General features: G+C 39.8%; 1 protein-coding gene across 7 annotated transcripts in view; it reads left to right on the forward strand.

The window, feature by feature from the left end:
• Positions 1-824: 824 nt before the first annotated feature.
• The window catches only part of radil (Ras association and DIL domains), a 36,205-nt gene continuing 16,293 nt past the window's right edge, over positions 825-20,736 (forward strand). For 3 of the 7 annotated variants that reach the window (XM_016663052.1, XM_016663056.1, XM_016663057.1), the window contains exons 1-14: positions 826-1,160; positions 2,820-2,914; positions 3,072-3,186; positions 4,340-4,829; positions 9,997-10,107; positions 12,236-12,351; positions 12,443-12,625; positions 13,916-14,570; positions 15,789-15,919; positions 16,817-16,854; positions 16,985-17,136; positions 17,292-17,404; positions 17,576-17,692; positions 18,824-18,947. In XM_016663052.1, the coding sequence (XP_016518538.1) occupies positions 3,103-3,186; positions 4,340-4,829; positions 9,997-10,107; positions 12,236-12,351; positions 12,443-12,625; positions 13,916-14,570; positions 15,789-15,919; positions 16,817-16,854; positions 16,985-17,136; positions 17,292-17,404; positions 17,576-17,692; positions 18,824-18,947 (2,314 nt within the window). In that variant the 5' untranslated portion in view covers positions 826-1,160; positions 2,820-2,914; positions 3,072-3,102. Of the gene's footprint in view, positions 1,161-2,819; positions 2,915-3,052; positions 3,187-4,339; positions 4,830-9,996; positions 10,108-12,235; positions 12,352-12,442; positions 12,626-13,915; positions 14,571-15,788; positions 15,920-16,816; positions 16,855-16,984; positions 17,137-17,291; positions 17,405-17,575; positions 17,693-18,823; positions 18,948-20,736 lie in introns of all 7 variants that reach the window. The other 4 variants (XM_016663055.1, XM_016663053.1, XM_016663054.1 and 1 more) reach the window with 4 other exon arrangements.

Raw genomic sequence — 20,736 nt, forward strand, 5'->3', positions numbered from 1 at the left:
GACAGGCTTGGCAGGTTTATAGATGTGCCGTATACTTTCCATTTTCAGATGTCTGCAACATATTTCAAGGTGGGATATTGTCTTACAATCCAAAACAGCTTTGAACTTTTCCAAAACTTTACTCCTGGACCATCTGATGTGTGCTTTGATCTCCACAAAACTTTTTGTCAATAATATTCACTAGCATATCTCAGATGCCTTCACATGTCAGCTGAATTTATATTGACATGAAATCACACACTGATGGATTGTGTTTAGACTCCAAGAGGTCTCTGTTTGGAATTAAAACCTGGAGTTCTAGTCATTTCAGACTCAAACTTCTGTAAGTTTGAAATTTTATCATGATTAACTTCAAAGTAAAGGAAGTTTTTAATATCCATAAATAAATAAAATTTGAGACATGTGCATCAAAGGGCCATTAGCCACATATAGAGCAACAGCAATGCCTCCGAAATCTGTCGACCATAGACAAAGAATTTAATTTTATTTGTGTCTCAGATAATAATGATTAGCTTGAGTAAAGCACTTACTCTCTCTTTCATCAAAGATGGCGCTAGACAGAAATTGAAGATTTAACACTTAGGTAAAGTTCAAGTCCACTGTAAATTGGTAGGTGTGACTTAGATTACTTTTAACGTTATCTGTTCTTTCCAAATACTAAACAGTCTCTCCAGTAAACCTACTCAATAATAATTTTCATTAATTTCTACCCTGTTGAGGGGTTTTCAACCTGCTATTTGCATTGAAGACAGAGATAGTAATTAAGTGTCCGCCAGAGGGAGCCCTTTTCATCTCTTTAAACCGAAGCAGGTGTATTTTGGTGACGAGCAGAGCTCGGTCATTTCCGTCTCGTTTCGGCCGCGAGGCCTTGTGGATGTAGGAATGCGGTTACCATAGGGCTGTGGGCATTGCTGGGCACGCGGCGGAGAAGGGAACGGGAACCCACCGCGTCTGTCTGTTGTCCAACTTAGCGGGGCCGTCTCGGGAATGTGGAAGGGAACTCGAGACGGGGAGGCGACGGTGGGAACGGCGCAGCAGCATCTGTATATCCCCCATCCATTTTTTCTGGGGATTTTCTGTCTTTGTGGGGGGGAGAGAGGGATTGCGAGAGAAGCCAAGGATTCCCCGGCAGCACCATGGAGCCACGCACTGCAGACAACGTGAGTACTTTGAGGCAACAGACCCACAGAGAGCTCCCAGGAGAGTGCGCTGCTGAAGCACTCAACTTTTCCACCAGCTAACCTAATTAATTTAAAAAGGTAAATCATTCATATACGTTTCTATTTGTGGGGTGGTATTTATACTAATTAGATAATAGTATAAAATGAGCCGGAGTACAGTCATTAAGCACACCTGCTGACGGTCAGAGGCCGCGCCTGCCGACTCCTCAACGGATTAATTTCTGAGGATTTTCTCCTGCCTTTTGTTGCTAAGGCGGTTGCTACTGACGACCAGCGAGTCCGAAGTGGTAAACAGACGGACTACTGAATAACGGGGCAGACACAAGTTGAGCTCCACAGTTTTATCTCTCCGTGATAGTGGTGGGTGTGTGCACGATTAAATCCTGACCTTCTGGTGGTGAACACAAGGGCAGACAGCAGGTCAATAGCCTGTGAGACATTATTACCAAGTGGGTCTCAAACATGTCACTGTAAAACATAGAACCTACTCACTAGTTTTTCTTACTGTGAGTAGACGAAGGAGGGGTTTCCTGGGATTGATTTAACTGCAGCCAAGTGGCCAGATTACTGTGGATTAGGCGGCATTTAAAATAGTCACGTTATCCCAGCACTTCTTAAGTCTGCTACAACATCATCTATTTAGGCTGACCTACTACTATATTAAAAAAAAAAAAAGAATTTTATGCAGTTCAAGTGTTTGCAGGAGGTGCAACATTTTGGTGCAAATAGATCGGGTGGCAACTCATCAGTAAAGTAAGCTAAGATGGACTTGATTACAATATCTTTGTTTCTTTATCAGTCATTTCTCTATTCCCCTCAACACTGCAATGGTCTAATAAAGGCCTTTCTGTCAAACTAGAACAGAGGTCTTCAGAAACACAATATAATAGTAACATAGACCACATGGATCATTTTAAAATTGATAATGGTTTTCTACCATCATAATGCTATGATAACAGTACTTGTCTGAATACCAAAAGAAAGTAGTGGTATTTTAATGCAGGGTGATTAAAAATCCACTATTCATCAAGTTTTAAATGAACACCTGATTCCAATGTATGACTTTCTCCATATGATATCAAGTGCTGCAGGAGCCTGCTAATGACCTATTCATTTAAATTAGGTGTGTGGCAGCAAGGAGGATCCAAAATCACGCTTCTGCTCTGAGGGTTGGGAACCACTGGTGTTGAGGGCCACATAAATACTAATGATGAGTCAGATTTGGCCCCCTGTTCTCTGTCAGTTGCTCTTTGACTCCACTATATAACCTCTGGCCAAAAATGTTTCACAGTCACAGTGACATCTCTATGATCTGGAGTTGAACATAAAGTTCCCTTCTATGTTAATGTTTTTATAGTTTGTGTGTCAAACCCCAAAACATCCATAGTTTCAATAATATTATTTACTCAGTTTTGCTCATTTTTTAGTTATAAACTTAACCTTGATAAAATCAGCTATTCCCAGTGCATAAGTGTCAGAATACTCCAGCTTTGTATTTAAAATAGCAGAAATTCAATTGGTACTCATGTGACTCTGAAGGGACCTGAAGGACACTTTAATGTTTAGAATTACTGCTGGGATACTTTGATGTAACATGCCATATACTTGAATGTTTGTTTGTTTGTTTGTTTTTTTCAGAGTGAAAGGTGACAGTGTAATGAAATGCAAATTGTCTGAGCCGGTACTGTGACCTTCTTCCTGCTGCAAAAGAAGTGATAATACTTAAAGTCAAGGTACATTTCTCATCTTGCAAATATTTTTTTGTTGTTTATCACATTACCATCAGGATTAATTCATTTTGCAAAGTACAGGGCTTACTATACAATAAATATCTTCGCAACTAGTGTGTGATAACCTCCTGCATCCATCAGCTCCTCTTTTGTCTGTCAGACTTGGAGTTTGTGAGGCCAACAGCATCATCATGTTCTACGGTTCTTCCTCTGGGGCCAGCATGTCCCTGCCATCCAAGAGCCGCCTGAAGCGCCAGAGCAGAACCTTTACACAGGTATGTAAACATCGCTTCTCCCATATGATATGATTTCTTGCTAGAAAGCTAAATAACTTTGATAAAATAAATGAATAAGGTACAGCTACTTGTACTGTCATGCAAAAGGATTGTTTAGGTTTAATTAGCTTTCCACTGGTCAAAGACTACAAAGCCCTCTAAAACTTTGATAAATGTCAGGCTTAATTTATTTACAGCAGATTAATTTATTTTAATTAGACAATATTCAGCAAAAACACAATTATCCATCTAATAACTTCATAGCTACTTGAGAGGGGTTGCATGGTGTCTCTTAATGGTAATTAATTGTGTCTAAAGTAATTCAAATACAAATGTCCCACACCATCTGTGAAAGTTGTCTTAGCAAAACTATTTGCAAAGCATTTTGAGTCCAGCTATGCTACGAATGGGTAAATATCGTTTATCATTGTCATAAAAAATGTTGTCATCAGGTTAAGTCACGGTGTGATAACGACATTCTCTAACTGATAATCTTGGCAATCCCCAAACTAGAGTGTGACCAAATTCCATTGAGAAAACCTCATGTCTCAATAATGCAAATAAAAAAAATTCAGTTGTTTGAGGAGAAAAACAAAAAAAGTAGGATCCTATCATTTTTACCATACATAAAACATAGTTGGAATTGTAGAATTTAACAAACAAAGTCTTACAACATTCACTGATATTGACAAGCAGGAAAATCTACAAAGTAGTCTCTGTGGTATTTTATTTGCTCCCCTTGCTGTGAATGTCCTGACCTGGAAAGGCTAACTTGGCTTACCTCAGCTCTGCTCTTCACACAGACAGCGGTGCTTAAGGAAAACAACAAAATCAAAAATCCACTGAAACACAGAAATCGGGGGGTCTGACAGAGTTATAGTCATGTACTTCCACAAAAATGTCTGTGACCGATGGAAATTATTAAAGCAATCCCTCCAGGATTTGATGTACAACCCAATGTTTTTGAAAATTTTTGCTTAAAATTTGCAATAAACTCACAATAATTCATTAGTGTGAAAAAATATGGGTATCTGTTGATTTTTCCTATTGAATGTTTCATGAAAACAAGTTTTCTTTTTACTGCAATATTTGTTTTGTGATTTTATTCTTCCAAGTTCATGATGTGTACTTCACTGAATACATCCTTTTTTAGGTCCTGTACCGCACTCTGAGCTACAGAGACCGTGTCCCAGCAGAGACGGGGACAAACACTCGAGGGGATCGGCGCTCCACTACTGAACCCCCAGAGCGGCCAGCGGATGACCCCGCTGAACTCTCCACTCAGAGCTCGGCCCCAGGGGTGCTGAAGATCTTTGGAGATGAGATCTGTGCCGGTGCCAACTACAAGAGTGTCCTGGCCACGCCCCGCTCTAGTGCTCAGGAACTCGTGAAGGAAGCGCTGGAGCGGTACTCGCTCAGCAAGGATGCAGCCCGCGTCTATGTGCTGTGTGATGTGATCGGACGTCTGGAGGGGGGCGGGGCATGGAGGACTGAGTGCCTGCGAGCACTTGGGGACAACGAGAAGCCGCTGTTGCTCCAGGAACTGTGGAAGCCCCGAGAAGGACATGCTCGCAGGTTTGAGCTGCGCAGGAGAGCTGAGGTGGATGAACTCAATGCCAAAGAGAAGGATACCATCACTGCTGGTAAGTAAACACACACACAACCGCAGAGTGGCTGGTCTAATTCTCTTCTCTCTTACATGTCAAACTCAGCAGAAAAGCACAGCTCGTTAGCTCTTCTGCAGTCGCTGCGCGTGCGTGTGTGCGCGCGTGGGTGTGTGTGTGTGTAAATTTTGTAGAAAGGTGATGTGAGGAGAATATTTAATCAGGGTCAGAGTAGTGTGTGTGTTTTGACATATCAAAACACAAAGCGCACACACACACACACACACGCACACGCACTCATACACCAAGGTAGAGCTCTGAAATCCTACCATCCATTGGATGATGTCTTTTTAGAATCATGTGGGAACTTCAGTGTTAGCTTAAGTCTTGCTTCAGTACTCTGATCTTTTAGATTGTTTTAATTCTATCTGGAAATCTACCATTTTAGTAAAATGTACCTTTTTCATTTTTGTCCTAAAAACTAAATGAAAACAGAGTGACTTTTCAGTATGTAATACAACAAAGTCAGCATGCATGTTATGTTTGCAAATGTATGTCTCTTCAGTAACTGGGATTTGACCTTTTATTTCTAATTGTTTTCAGTTTTTTAAATTTTGCTTCTTGTATGAGCACATGCTGACACTCACCTGGCTGGATCCCTTTAAAAGAATTCAAGAAACATGGTTCTGGTGGTTTTCTGTGATGGAGGACAAGTATTTTTAGCCTCAGTCACACATTATGCTTTCCAGCAACACCGACATTTCTTATGAAGCGTGCCAGTGTGTACCGGTTGCTATGTCAACTTCTGCGCCAGCCAGAGAGTCAGTCTGCAATCATATGAACTGTTTTCTTTTTTTGTTTGTCTAGTAAAGCTGAATATTGTTCAGGCCTCACAGAAAAATAAAATTTAAGAAAACAGAATGACTTTCATGTCAAGTTGTCATTTGTTGTATACATACAACAGCCTAAGTCCAAAATTATTCATACCCGCAGTCAGATTTGGATCTAGGGGTTCTTCTCTTTTTTACTGTTTTCACTAATATCTCTCTTCTGAGATGTCAGTGAAAACTACCATTAGCTATTACTACTTTTGGCTAGAAGTAATAATACCATTTTGAAGTGGCCTCGCCAATGTCCTGGCTTCAATCTATAAAGCAGAAGAGATGACAATTAGTCCCATTTTAGTGAGGCATTGCAATTTCAAACAGTTTCTAACCAAAGATAGATTATCAAAATACCAGTAGAAATGTCCAACAAAATGGTCTGCACTACTAACAAGAGTGTGACCGAAGTAATGCCAAAAACTATTTTTGACAAAATATGGTTTCAACTTGCCAGTTTTTCAGATATGTTTTAGGCCCTTTAAGGCAGAAATGTTTGCAGCACTAAAACAGACTAAAAGTGAGTGATTGCAAAGCCATTCCTGTGCTGGGACTCCAGCACAGTAAGAGCCATTATGTACAAATGGGGAAAAAAATCAAGGAAGAAGAAAGAAACCTAGTAGCTCGCCTACCAAGATTCATTAATGACTCAATGACTGATACAGGAAGTCACATTCATAGTGGTGGCTGTGTGATGGTCTTGCTTGGCTGAACCTGAAACACTTGATAAAATTGTGAATCCTGCTCTTCTGAATGAAAATGTCACTTCCTGATCTTAAACAGGACAAAGATGCAAAGCATACAAGCCCACCTTGGAATGGCAGAAATAAACGAAATGAATGATTGAAACTCTTCTATGTTTAGCCCTCCCACGCTCTTGACAGACGGGGTCATTTAGATCCCACAAGTTTTTTTAATCTGTGCATGTTGCGGCAGGGTCATACTGACCCAATGTATGCTTTTACAAGGTTTTTTTGTGTGGTTTTGGAAATTGACAGTCTAAGTGTGACTGTTAGAGAGTTAAGACAATTCTGCAAAGAAGAATGGGTTAATGTTTCTCCACAGCGATGTTGGAGACTGTTATTGCGAACACTCTGACAGCTGTTGTGCCCAGCATGCAGGTTATCAGGGGTTATTCCTTTTCCACACTGAGCCAGGTTTAGAATCACTTTCTTCTCCTTTTAAGAAATGAAATATTCATCTGGAAGCTTATTTTGGTCTTTACTTGGGTTTTCTTTGTCTTCAAATGTGATCAAAAAAGTAAACAAGAGAAATGTACAAGAGTGCTCATAGATTTTTTTCCATGCATTGTATTTTGGGGTCTGTATGTTCCACAGTTTTGATAGTGGTGCTTTAAAGCACAAAACATGGTTTATATGCTATTTGCTGTCAGAATTAGACTGTATCTACATCATAGACTGCATCAGAAAATATATCGGAAAAATAGTTTTGATATTAGCTGTATTACAGTGCATTAAAAATATATGCTCAGTCTCATTAATGTAATATTCAGTTTGCTTATAAGCTACTGTTAAGTGCTTGTGGATGTCAGACTGTCATCACAACACTATGATTTCGTTTCACTTAAAACTTTTAAAATCAAAACAAATTGAATAATGAGTTGAATGTAGTGAGATGGAAGTTTAGACATTTTGCAGCTAATTTCTAAAAATAACTACAAGTCAGATTACAGAATAATGCATGTACTAATGTGACTGAGAGGAGGGACAACTTTTTCTTTGATCTCTTTTGGAAAAGTAAGATATAAATAAAGTTAAAAAAGGGGATTGATGACCTACTTTGCTTAATTTCTCTATGCAACATTGCCTCCAGAATGGTGTGTGTGTGTGTGTGTGTGTGTTTTTTTTTTTTTTTTTTTTTTTTTAAGCTGAGCTCAGCAATGTTATTTTTGAGGGTAAAGGTGGCTCCATGTGCTCTTCCATTAATGGAGCTATTGGGCACAGTTTATTTTTCAGTCTTCTTTGAACATAGCATCTAAGTTTCAGTTCAGTTTGAAACAATTTCATAGTTCTGAATCAGCTGTTTTAGGAGTTTTTAATGACCTTCAGCTAAATGCTGATTTGTGGAACTGTGCTGCTCTGGTGCTTTTAGACCTGACTGCTGCCTTCAGATCACAGCTTCCTCATTTCCTGAACACTGCATAAACAATGAAGGCAATGTTTTAAAAGGTCTATTTTAACATGGCAGATTCATGAATTTTTAAGGCACAAAGTATTAAAACACCAACCTTCACCATTTACTAAAATATTTTTAACAAGTCAAATGGAAGAAAATGAGCTCATGCAACTAAACTTGCCATAGTTAATAATAAATACAGGAATTTAAAAAATGACTGAAAGAAGTTAATTTCCTAAATGGCTATTTGTACATTATATTATCTATCTTTTCAAAATTTATTCATGTTTTTTTTTTTATTGATTTTTCCTCTACCATTTAGAATTATTTTTGTTATGTATCCTAGCAGAACAAATTTGTGTTTGTTTCTGGATGAAAATTAAATATTTTATTTGGTAGTCTGTATTCAGTAGTTGTTGGATTAATTTAAAACATTTATCCTATGATCAGTATTACCATGTAAAATCCTTTGTTGTTCTAAGGTGAGACATTGGTTTAACATTCTGAAACATGACCTGCTTTTTTAAAATACTGTCAAAGAAAAGATCAAATGATAACATAACAGAAAATATTGCTTTCTATGAAAAAACTTCTGTTCACTTATCACATTTTGATGTTTTTATTTTCACACTAACCTTTTCTCTATGTTTTAGCTTTTAGAAAACTCACCCAGCCTGGACTTTTTTCTTGTTCTGTTAGCAGTTTTATCTTTTGTTTGTTTTTGTGTTGTTTTTTTTATCTCTGGTGTATGTGGGAGCGTGCATGTTTATGTGTGAATTGTCTATTCTCACATACACTTTAATAAAAGAGATCACAATTTAAAGATACTGTAGAACTTTCACTGCCAACCTGAGCTATGGTCATCCTGCAGAAGTTTTGTTCTGTGAAAGTTAATTTGTGCTAAAGTGATGCTCACACAGGGATTTCTGCTGTTAACTGAGCAGTTTTTCTGTGAATGTTTAGGTTTCAGCTTTACTTGTCACTTTGATGGTGTTGGAATGCAAGCTGACACTGTGCATTAATGGAAATCATTTCCAAGCTGGAGAGGGGGAAGTGCAGGGGTTAGGGAATTCTGAGGGACTCTGTGGTTTGGGTTAACCCACTCTCCAATAAAGGCCACTAAAGTTGATAAAACCTCTTTTTTTTTTCTTCTCTTTTTTTATGAAAAAAAAACAACAACAAAAAACATTAAAATAATAGCATTTTTTGACGGTTTTCAGCCTATGTTATCAAACCCCATGACTTTCATCTCCTAGATGTTTAACTATATGTGCTATTTGGAGAAGTCCTCTTGGAGCCCTCTAAAACTTAGCTGAAGTTGTTTGTATCAGAACTGTGTCATCAACATAGAGATATACTAATGACTCCGTTATATTAATGAAGTTGATGGAAAATATGGTTGTACTAAGGATTATTCATGTAAAACACCATTGATAATATGAGTAGCTGAGAGAAAAAAATGCTGTGATTTCACAAACTTGGGTAGTGAGATATTTGGAAATCCAGGAAATACATTTACCAGAAACTGCAATGCAACCAAGCTCGTCAATGAAACCCATGTATTTCATGTTATTGGCTAAATTAATAAAAATTGCAGCACGAGCTTTATTTATGACTTTTAGACTTGCAGTTTAATAGTCATGACCAGTTTTTAAACTAGATTTAATCCAGTTAAAATGCTTTTCAAACACTTTTGACTGACGTGGTAAAGTGGAGCAAAACAGAAATGAGTCTTTAAAAGTTAGGTTAGTAAAGCTGATTTCCAGGCATTACAAATGTTGGCATTGTTTATGAACTGGTTTAAAATACGTGGAATGAGAGCCTCAGTCATGTGGACTGCAACTTTGAAAGAACGAGTCCAGCTCCTCTGACCCTGTAGCTATTCATTAAACACACTTGCATATATTTGGCACAAATTAACTTCATAATTTTTGTTTTTGCTTAAATAAATTTGGTATCTAATTTGACATTTGTATGTTATGAGCAAAATCCTGCCACACCTTACTGCCACACGCAGTTACTATCTCTGTGTAGTAACTGCTTTATGTGTCTCACTTTCTGCATACGTCTTGTGGCATGTGCTGTGTGAAAGGTTTTGCGTGTTTGGGGGTAAATTCTGTTCTTGGTGTTTGGGTGTGGGGTTGTTTTCTCAGGCCCCCTCTTCCCCCCTAACCCTTTCCACCTTTCAGTAGGGCCCAGAACCCCTCAATTCTTGGCGGCTCTAATGGGTCGGTCTGGGCTGGGCAAACACAGGAGCTCCCCCCTGCGGTCTGGTCGGGTGGTACAGTCCAGCTCTAAAGGTGGGGACTGGCCTCAGGGAGGGTGGCTGTCAGTCATTTCCATGAAGACCACCTCTACCTGTGTTGTCACCCCCCATAAGTCAGTGACATACAGTGGCTTGCAAAAGTTTTCATACCCCTTGAACTTTTCCATATTTCATCACATTCCAACCACAAACATAAATCAATTTACATTCCTATCAAATATAAAGGCCAACATTTCTTATAAATGTAAAAATGCAATGTGCAAAAGTATTCAGCCCATTTTCTTTGCTAATGACTAAATAGAGTCCACCTGTGTGTAATCTAATGTTGGTAGAAACCCATCTGCTCTGTGACACCTCAGAGGTTGATTAAGAGAATATTGGGGAGCAAACGGCATCATGAAGTCCAAGTAACGCAGCTAGAGGTCAGGAAGAAAGATGTGGAAAAGTGTTTAAAGCAGACTTGACTCAGATTCAATGTCTCCCACCGCCACTGGAATATGTTAACACTGGAACAGTTCTCCCGAAGGTGGGAGTTAAAGTTTAATCTCATGGAAGACTCTGCCAGACGTTCCCAGCAGACTCTCATAATACCTTGGGGTCTGACCGGCATCTTCCCCCACCACCAGAGCCAACTCACCACTAGGTAGTGGTCACTGGACAGCTCCACACCTCTCTTCACCCGATTGTCCAAGATATGGGTCCATAGATCCACTGAGATGACAACAAAGTCAATCATTGAACTTATGCCTGAATCTGGTGTTTTCCATGTGGAGGGTCATTGTCCTGCTGGAAAGTGAACCCCAATGTACAGGCACCAAGATGGGGGACTCACTCTTGTCCGGCACCTCTCACCAGGGGCAACTCCAGTGTAAATGAGTGTCCAACCCCTCTCAAGGAGACTGGTCTCGGAACCAGAGGTGAGGTGAGATCGACTAGCTGGAACCTCTCAACCTCATACACTATCTCAGGCTTTTTCCGCACCAGAGAGGTGACATTCCATGTCACAAGAACCAACTTCTATAGCCGAGGATTGGACCGTCAAGGTCCCTGACCTCACCCACCACCCATCCCACACTGCATGCAGCCCCTTTGGCCCCTCCCACAGGTGGTGAGTCCATAAGAAGAGGGACCCACTGTTTGGGCTGTGCCTGGCCGGGTTCCATGGCTTAAAGCCCGACCACTAGTCACACTTGCCCCATCTCCAGGCCTGGTTTTGTGTCCAAGTGAAGGAACACTGTTTCCAGTGATTGTGTACATCATAAAGGGTCTTTGCTGCACTTTGTCTGGTTCCTCACCTAAGACCCATCTGCCTTGGATCACTCTACCAGGGCATGAAGCCCCTGACAATATAGCTCCTTAGATCATTGGGACACTTAAACCCCTTCACCATGATAAGGTGGCAGCCCATGGAGGGGGATCTGCACCCTGCTGTTCACAAATGCTCTCCATCTAATCTGACTGAGCTTGAGGTGTTTTGCAAAGAATGGGCAAAAATTTCAGGTCATTAGGCAGACCCTTAAAGACTTTCAGCTGGAATTGCAGTAAAACATGGTTCCACAAAGTATTTACTCAGAGGGGCTGAATACTTTTGCACACCACACTTTTCAGTTTTTTATTTGTAAAAAAGTTCTTGAAGAATGTATAGCTTTCTTTCCACTTCACAACTGTAGACCATTTTGTGCTGGTCTTTCACATTAAATTTATGTTTGTGGTTGTGATGTGACAAAATATGGAAAAGTTCAAGGGGTATGAATACTTTTGCAAGCCACTGCAGAGTGTGTTAGGATGCGTGTGTGTTACGTAGCCTGGCCATAGATTGCCTGTGTTCGATTCATGGAGAGTTGTTCACCTTGGAACATTCTTCACCATTGTCAGCTCCTGGTGATGCTTCATCTGTTGCCACTTATTCACCTAAGCTTTTATTTTATTTACACATAAGTTATTATACATGTGCCATTAATCCCTAAGAAAGTATTTTAAATCTAGTCGGTTCACGCATGTGTTCAGCATTCATGTTAACAAAATACGCTAAATCAAAGAAAGTTTCCTCTTTGCTCTTTCCATCCTTTTGTCTCGCTTTCACTTTGTTCTCTACATGTTCTCCTTGTCCTTCCCTTCCCTCCTTGTTTTCATGCTTGTTATTCCTCTCTACCTCCTCACAGATATTAATGCCCAGGCCCGGAAGCTCCAGAGGAACAGGGCTAAGGGGACACTGACCCTGCCCCGCTCCAGCAATTCATCCTTCTGCCGCAGCCTCAGTGAAACAAGTCTTAATCAGGTAGGGGCCTTGTTCACACCCAGTTTTGATGATGGATTATCTGTTATTCATCAAACAACATAAATGCATACATGTTTCTCTGTATGTGCAGCTTGGAGTGGGAGAGGAGCCCAAACGATATTATTCTACCTTGCCAGGGCCACTGAGAGGTCGAGAACGTGATGGACCCTCCAGCAATCGGAGGAAAGAAGAGGGCAGTCAGGGAGCAGGAGGGGTGAGGCACTCTCTCTACCAGTCCCCCCATCTTCTTCTACTACAAGGATTCAACCGGCAGGTGAAGATAATGAAAATGTTTATGATACCATGATTTTTTTTCCATTTTGCCACAATACAGCAACAAACTTAAATGTATTTTACTGGGATTTTATGCTATAGACAGACACAAAATAAACCATGATTGTGAAGTGGAAGGAAAATAAAACATTCTCTTCTCAGTTTTTATAAAGGTGTGGCAATTATATTAAACATTTGTATTAAGCCCAAGTCAAGTCAACAGAACTACATTTTACTCTTATTTCAGTTGTCAGTCTTGTGGGGTTCTTGTCTACCACCTTTGTTCTCATAGTGACTGAAATTTTTTGCTAATTTTTCTTTGCAAACTTGGTCAAGCTCAGATTGGATGGGGAGAAACACCAGTTTTCAAGTCTTTACATAGATTTTGAGTTTGATCAGATCATTCATAAATGACACCTCTCTAGTATCATTTAAACCATTCCATGTGCAGGGTCATTGTCCTGCTGGAAAGTGAACTTTTTCCCCAGTCTCAAGTTTTCTGCTGCCAACATGTTTTCTCAAAGGATTGAACTGTATTTGGCTCAATCCATCCTCCCAAATCAACTCTGATCAGCATTCAGTTCTGTGGAATTAAAGAACCCATCCTGCATGATGGTGCCACCACCTTGTTTGATTGTTTAGATGCATCCAAACACAGCATCCAAACTGAACACAGTTTATCGTGAACTGTATTCAGGATGATTTGCACTGCTGTTTTTTTCTAAAGTGTATTTAGACCAAAAAAGTTCCAGTTCAGTCTGATTTGATCATCTTCTTCAAAATCTTTATTGTGATCCCTACATGGTTTATGGCAATCTGCAAAAGGGGATTTTTATGGGTTATGCCTTTTTTCTTGCCTCCTTTAGAGGCCTGATTGGTGAAGTGCATGAGTCATAGTGATCCTGTCAAGAGATTGTCCCACCAGAGCCATGATCTCTGGCAGCTCCTCCAGAGATCCTGCCTCTCTGATTAATGCTGTAGTTGGGTCTTACTCTCTTACACTTTTGGATAATGAACAGTGTCCACTGTTTATGTTTAAATGTGTAAAACTCGACTGGTTGCACTTGATTTTATTCAGTAAATAAATAAATCACACTTCAGATTTTAATGGTGAGAAATTAAAACTTTTCCCTCCACTTCAAAGCACTACTTTGTGTTGGTCTGTCATATACAAATTCCAATAGAATACATTAAGGTTTATGGTTTTACTTTTACAAAATGTAAAAAGGTTTAGGGGATTCGAGTTGTTTTTCAGGCCTAAATGTATCAATGATTTTTCTGTATTTTGCAGGACTGCCTGGTTTATCTTCTGAACAGGGAGCAGCACACAGTGGGTCAGGAGACCCCATCAGCCCGCCCCAACATATGCCTCTTCTCACCTGACATTCTTCCCCTCCACTGCCGGTTGCGCCGAGTCCCCGCACCACATCATCATACCAACAGCAACAAGGGAGACGATTTGGCGGAAAGTCACCGTTTCTGTGTAGCTGTTGAGCCTGTACTCAACGCCACTGTGCTGGTGAACTTTTCCCGCTGTGAGCGCACAACGACACTGCGACATGGCGACCTTCTCTCCTTTGGAGCTCATTACATCTTCCTCTACAAGCATCCCACGGGCGCCAAGCCCCTGCCTGCTCAAACGTTGGCACGGCTACGCACATTGGGGCAGCTTTATGATTCAGGGGTAGAGGAGGGAGAAGATGGGACTCAGACTTGTAAAATGTGCGGTTCTGTACTGAAGGACAAAACCGCACAAGTGGTTAGTGTCCCGGCAGTTAGACGTAGCTTCAAGCCACACCTGGTGAAACCTCGCGGTGTTGGGATGGGGTCAGGAGGTGAAACAGCAGGACGAGGAGGAGGTCAAAAAAGAAAGTTACAGCTGGAGTTTGACCAAGCTCATGAGGACCAGCTGTTGAATAGAATCGTCTCTCTCATTGAACCTGGAGGTCAGCAGCTTTAAAAAAAAAAATAATAATAAAAGAAAATCTCAGTGTATGTGCAGAGGTATTACCAGTGTGCTGCCGCCCTGAGCAGCACAATTCCAGAATTTATCACTCGTGTATTACTATTGATAATAATGATATTTATTAATATGATTATAATGATTAAATGGTATTACGCCTAATTAATTAGACTATTAACATGTTGCTTTAAATGGTCCAAGTATATGAGATAAGAAAGAAGGCCACGATGTTTTTATATTTTTTTAGTTCTCTTGTATTGAATAGATTTTCAAACATTATAGATAATTCTCACAATTATCTATAATGTGGAAAGAAATGTCTGATGCCATTAATGAATCCAGTGATTAGTGGAATCTGAGATAATCTCTAATAAGAAAATGTGTTATTTTTTAAGAATTCTACTCTGAGGTTTGAATAGTTTAGAGACTGCAGCACAGTGTTGAATTTGGATAAAAAATTATTGCTGTATAGTTTTATGTAACCCTTTTAAACACAGATTAGAAACACAATTTAGAATTTAATTTATTTTATTCTGTTTAAGCACAATATCTGACCTAGCTTATGTATTTATTTAATCCAAAAATATTTGTATTAATAGTTTAATATATCAAATATAGACTGTTTCCCCAGAGGGTGAGTCAGTCTATATTTGATACTAATTTTGATGATCAATGATGGCAGCAAAACATAAAACATCCTTTGACAAAACATAAAAATGTACTTTTTGCATCAACAACTTGATTCCAAAAGATGTCAGATTTGTTGTCAGACTGTACATCTCTTCTGTTTGTCTAATCAGGCCTTACAAGTCGGTGCCTAAGTTTTCCTGCCCTGCAGAATAGAAAAAGCAAACCTCTGATTTTTAAACACTTAGTTCTGTTTTATGCTCAAACGGACTCCAGCAAAGAAAGTTACAGAAAGTCAAATATACAAGTGATATCTCTATAGTGTCACCTTGGTTGATTGTCTTCTTCTCTTAAAAAGACAGGAGTCGCACAGTATTTGTCTTCATCCATTACAGTTAACTGTATGCTCCCATTTTCAACTATATCACCTTATTCTCATGTAGGAAGAGTTCGCCTGTGTCTATAAATATTGTGATGATTAATTTATGAATGTATAGATTGGATATGCACCCCAACATGAAAATAAGTCAATAGTATTTTTTCCAACTGGTCTTTTAAAATTTCTGCCCCCCAGGAGACGACCATAAGCTGACGCCTGCCTACCTACTGTGTCTGTGTATACAACACTCTGCATCAACCTTCCCTCCTGGCAGCTTTGGCAAACTGCTACTGAAGATCGTCCGTCGAATCCAAACAATTGCATGGGTTGGTGTCAGTACATGAACTATTCTTTTGCTAAAATTGTACATTGGTTATCTCAGATTAGAGGAATACCCCAATATGCTGGTATTCAGCATGCTTTATATTAGCATTGTTTGAATGCTAGCTTGACCTAGCATTCAAATTATATTAAGATGTGTTTTTGTTCATTACTTTTTTTTCCCATATAAATTTCTCTTTACCTTAACTCATTGTAGTTGAAACCAGAAGTTTACATACACATGTTCTCCTCTAAGATGTTTCCTCTTATTTGCACCATAGTTATTCCATTAAATGAAGTTGTTGAGCATTCACTGACTCTGGTTTAGGCCATGCCTCCACTCAGAACCGCTGATAGAAATCAGACTGAAAGTGGCCAATGTTATGTCAAACCTAGATCTTAAGGAGGTCTTAATCAGATTTTAGCATGTATGTTGGCAATCATTGAAGGAGTCTTTCAAATCTTAGTGAGAACACACATTAGGTTACTAAGCGGTTATAAAGGCCATTAAGTAGCTGTAATGGCAAAAAAGGATTTAGCTATTGGTTACAAAGCAAATCTTTGAGTTTGTAGTACAATAATTCAACTGGGAAATATAAAGCTACATAGTTTGTATTCCGAATAAAAGCTCATTTTTTTTCATATGTTTCTACAGCATCAATTTAAAACAAATATGCTTTTGGAAATTTGATGATCAGATTTTAAAATTACTAGTTAAACATAGCAAAAGCGTCATACAGGCTTTCAAAGGCATTTGTGAAACATTAAATTACATAAATTCAGTATTCTGAGTCAGCCAGGCTTTTAAAAGAAGTGTAATTCACCTACGCAGATCCTGCAAGTTTAATGGGAACTTAATTGGTGTGTGTGTGTGTGCGTGTGTGTGGGTGTGTGGCTTGCAGGAGAAGACAAAGGAGCTGGCTCAGAAGCAAGCTCAGCAGTGAGTATCACTTTCTAACTTATGCTGCATAGAAAGAAATAATGTGTACTTATGTGTTCCTGTCTGTATGCTGTTGTTTGTGTCACTGTGTCTTCCTAACAACGTAATGCGTCACCTTGCATGTGTGTAGTCAGGACCCAGCCTCCTTGTCTTTACTCAGCATCTCAGACCTGATCCCAGACTTGCAGACCATCTTCTTCTGGATGTCAAACTCAATTGAGATCCTCTACTTTATCCAGCAAAGGGCGCCAGCCTACACACACAGCATAGAGGCTCTGCAAGGTAACACACACCACACACTCAGTCTGAATAATGAGTGGAAATGGCCTGGCTGAGGAGTCATTACTTACAGACATGCAGCAGATATGACACATCTGTACTTTCCTTTTTCCTGCAACCTCCTAAAGGTCCCTGTGTCTCTTGTCATCTCTGTCCAGGGTCAAAGGACTCGTTGTTATCGGCGACCATAACAGCCAATGAAGAGGCTATGACTATCTTGGAAGAAGTGATCATGTACACATTCCAGCAGTGTGTTTATTATATCACTAAGGTTCTCTGTCACTATTGCTTTGGCACTATATTCTTTATGTTTTAAAAACTGAGCTGATTGTAAATATAAATTATCTATATTATCCTTGTATTGAGCATACCTGAAATAAAAGTGGTGCATCTGTAGATTGAGATTATCTTGATCATGGCATATGTTTGTGTTTGTGTGTAGGCTCTTTATGTGGTGTTGCCTGGTTTATTAGACTGTAATCCATTCCCAGTCGACAGCTCTGAGCCCTGCTGGAAAGGAGGTGTCGGGTTTCCTGAACCTGTCCGCAGAGTCCTGCAGGTAAGTGTCTGAGTTATACAGTAGACTTAGACTTACTTTATTGTCTTTGCACAGACACAAGATTGAATTTTGCAACAAAATGTCATAAATGTAGAAGTGTGCAGGTATTGCAGGTATTAGTCAAAGCTAAAGTGCCAAGTTTGGTGATGTTGAACTTGAATTAATTTTATTCCTTACATTTTCTTTGCAGAAATTCAAATGTTTTGAGAAACAGTTCTCACAAGTATAATTGTCTGTTTTTTAGTCAATTTAGCATTTTGATGATATGTCTGTCTGTCTATCTATCTAGGTGTGTCTCTAAATACAGAAGGGACTGGAGCTCATTGAAAATTATTGGGCTTTAATTGAGAAAAAGCTGAGGCAAACTCACATTTTGACATCCACCGTCTTCATTAAAGTATATATAATAAAGCCTGACAGTTGATACATGAGATCCTGCATTTTTTATATTTTCCAAGTTTGTTTTTTAGCTGTTAGGCTTCTGGTTTAGCAGCTGTTGATAATAACAATCTGAGAAAATCCTTATATCAAGGATGTAACTGTATTTTATGAATGGAAACTTCCAAAAGTACAGTTGTAGCAGATTGGAGATTAGCGGGAGGTCAGATCAAGGGTATACAATCAGGTGCTGTGCAGGTGCAATCATTGACAACCACTTCTTTGATAGTGGTTCTACCCTGAAGCAGAATTAAAAACTCTTGAACTCTGAGGAAATGAAACAAACAAAACAAATAGACATATTCTAAAGAAGCACAGCACACAACTGTGCCTATTTTCTTTCAAACTGAAAATCGATTAATGATCAACATTCTTGGGTGTTTGTGGTAGTTTTACTCATCAAATTCAAGTAAAACTTGTGACAGACTGGCGACCTGTCCAGGGTGACCCTGCCTCTCGCCCGGAACGTTAGCTGGAGATAGGCACCAGATAGGCACCAGCAACCCTCCCGACCCCACTAAGGGATAAGGGTGTAAAGAAAATGGATGGATGGATGAATTCAAGTAAAACTGCTACAAGTGTCTTCAGATCAGAGATCATAGAACAGACTGAATATATATTTTAGAATATGTCACAAAGCGTCAGTGATATTGACATTTCTGTTCTAAAAAGTTGATTTCTTTGTGTCTGCAGGTTTTTCAGAGTGCACAGGAGCTACTGCATGGTTACCTGGTTCACCCGGAGATCCAGGCTCAGATGTTTGCTTACCTCTTCTTCTTCTCCAATGTTTCACTACTTAACCAGTTACTGGACAAAGGTAAGACAAAAAAAATAACACCCACAGTCCCACACTCCTGTCTATTAAATATCCTTACTAGTGTGCATAGTAGTTTAGTATATGTGAGTGTGTGCCCTTTAGTCCTTGCCAGCATTTTGACAGGGTCTATCAAAGATTTGTCCGCTGTGCCCTTCCCCGATCTGCATTCTATTTCCCCTCCTCCTCAGCTTTCTCGCCCTCCTCCCTCGTTCTTTCCATCTGGCCATCAGGGGGTTTGACAAAGAAGAGCAGAGGTAGAGTTGAAAAAGTGGCAGGGTGAGGGGTGAGGACCTGGGTGGTTGAGTTGTTATGATGACCTTGCTAATTGTGTATTACTGGCTTCAAGTACAGAAACAGTATTTACCACCAGCAATTTTCAACATTTCCGGACAACTCACCTTATGTCTTTTGTCACACACACAAGCACACTCTGAATTATGCCATATGTCTTCATTAACTGGTGAGACAAGTGAGATCACGTGTCTGGCAAAGGGGGAAGGAGAAATGCCTTTACACAGTCTTCCATCTCCTCCCCAACTCAATCTCATCACTCCCCATTTTGCTGGCATCCTTTCTCTCTACCGCCTCCCTCCTTCATACCCTCTTCCGTCACTCATTGATATTTCACTGCTGATCGTGTCCATAGAAACAAGGGAGTGAATTTATGGCAGGTATAGCTGACGTTTGCACCAGGCACTCCACAAGGCTCACACTCACACAATTACTCTTCACATCACGTCACTTCAGAGGCCCCATAAACACAGTAAACATTGTGTTGCATTGCAGATCAGAGTGTGTGTTTAGTTTGACTTGCTTGAATGGGTTATCTAAATGTGTGCATGTGGGTCTGAGTGTAAACAGCTGTTCTAAAGCATTATCCCACCTTGATGAGATTCTATGTGATGTCTTGTCTGTATGAGATCCTTCATCCCAACATAGATTACTGTATGCCCAGACATAAGCCTATTACTTCAAAGAGGGTGTCTCTGTGTGTGTGCATCCAGAACATATGGTGGAGTATTGTAAAGGGTAATGTGTGTGTAGTCAGCAGATAATGCTCACGGTTCATTGTCTGCCTGCAGCTTCCTGTCATGTGCAGTTTTTGCACAGACATGTCTGCGTTCTAAATAGATGCATACATAGATACTTTATTAATGCAGAAGAGGGAAATTCACATATCCAGTAGCACCAACCACAAATGCACCCACAGATTCACAGTTTTTAATAACAGTTTTTAAAAAAGATATTAAAAAAAACCAAAAATTAAATACCATGCAATGCATATAGTATCAGAGAGTATTAAAAACTCCAAGTGTTCTAAAAACAAAAGATCTGATCCACTCAGTTCTGGAGAGCAGTTGGCATAAGCACAAGGCTTTGCTACAGCTGCTTTTCTGGCTGACCAGGAGGGTTTGAAGCAGTTGTCTGCTTTTAGTTTGTCCAGTGTGGCCCTCTCCACATATATAATGACATCAGTCTATTGCCAAGCACTGAACTAGCTTTTCTCATTAGCTTATCCAGTTTGCAAGTATTTCACCAATCAGTAGTTCTGCACTACTTCAAGGAGGAACAGCGTGCAGTGTGTTGGTGAAGAAGAAATCTTCTCTAATGTGGGGCCAACCTCACACAAGTTATAACCATAGATATAATATAAAGATGGATGCCTCATGGGCCGCTCTCACCTATTGGAGCTGATGAGATTTAGGGCGGCCATCTTGGAGCGATACACCGCTCCACTCAGCGTTATATATTTGGCAGGCACAATAAAATGTCAGCGCATTTAATAGAT

The sequence above is a fragment of the Poecilia formosa genome, unplaced genomic scaffold (assembly GCF_000485575.1).
Source record: "Poecilia formosa unplaced genomic scaffold, Poecilia_formosa-5.1.2 Scaffold402, whole genome shotgun sequence".
NCBI lineage: Eukaryota > Metazoa > Chordata > Actinopteri > Cyprinodontiformes > Poeciliidae > Poecilia > Poecilia formosa.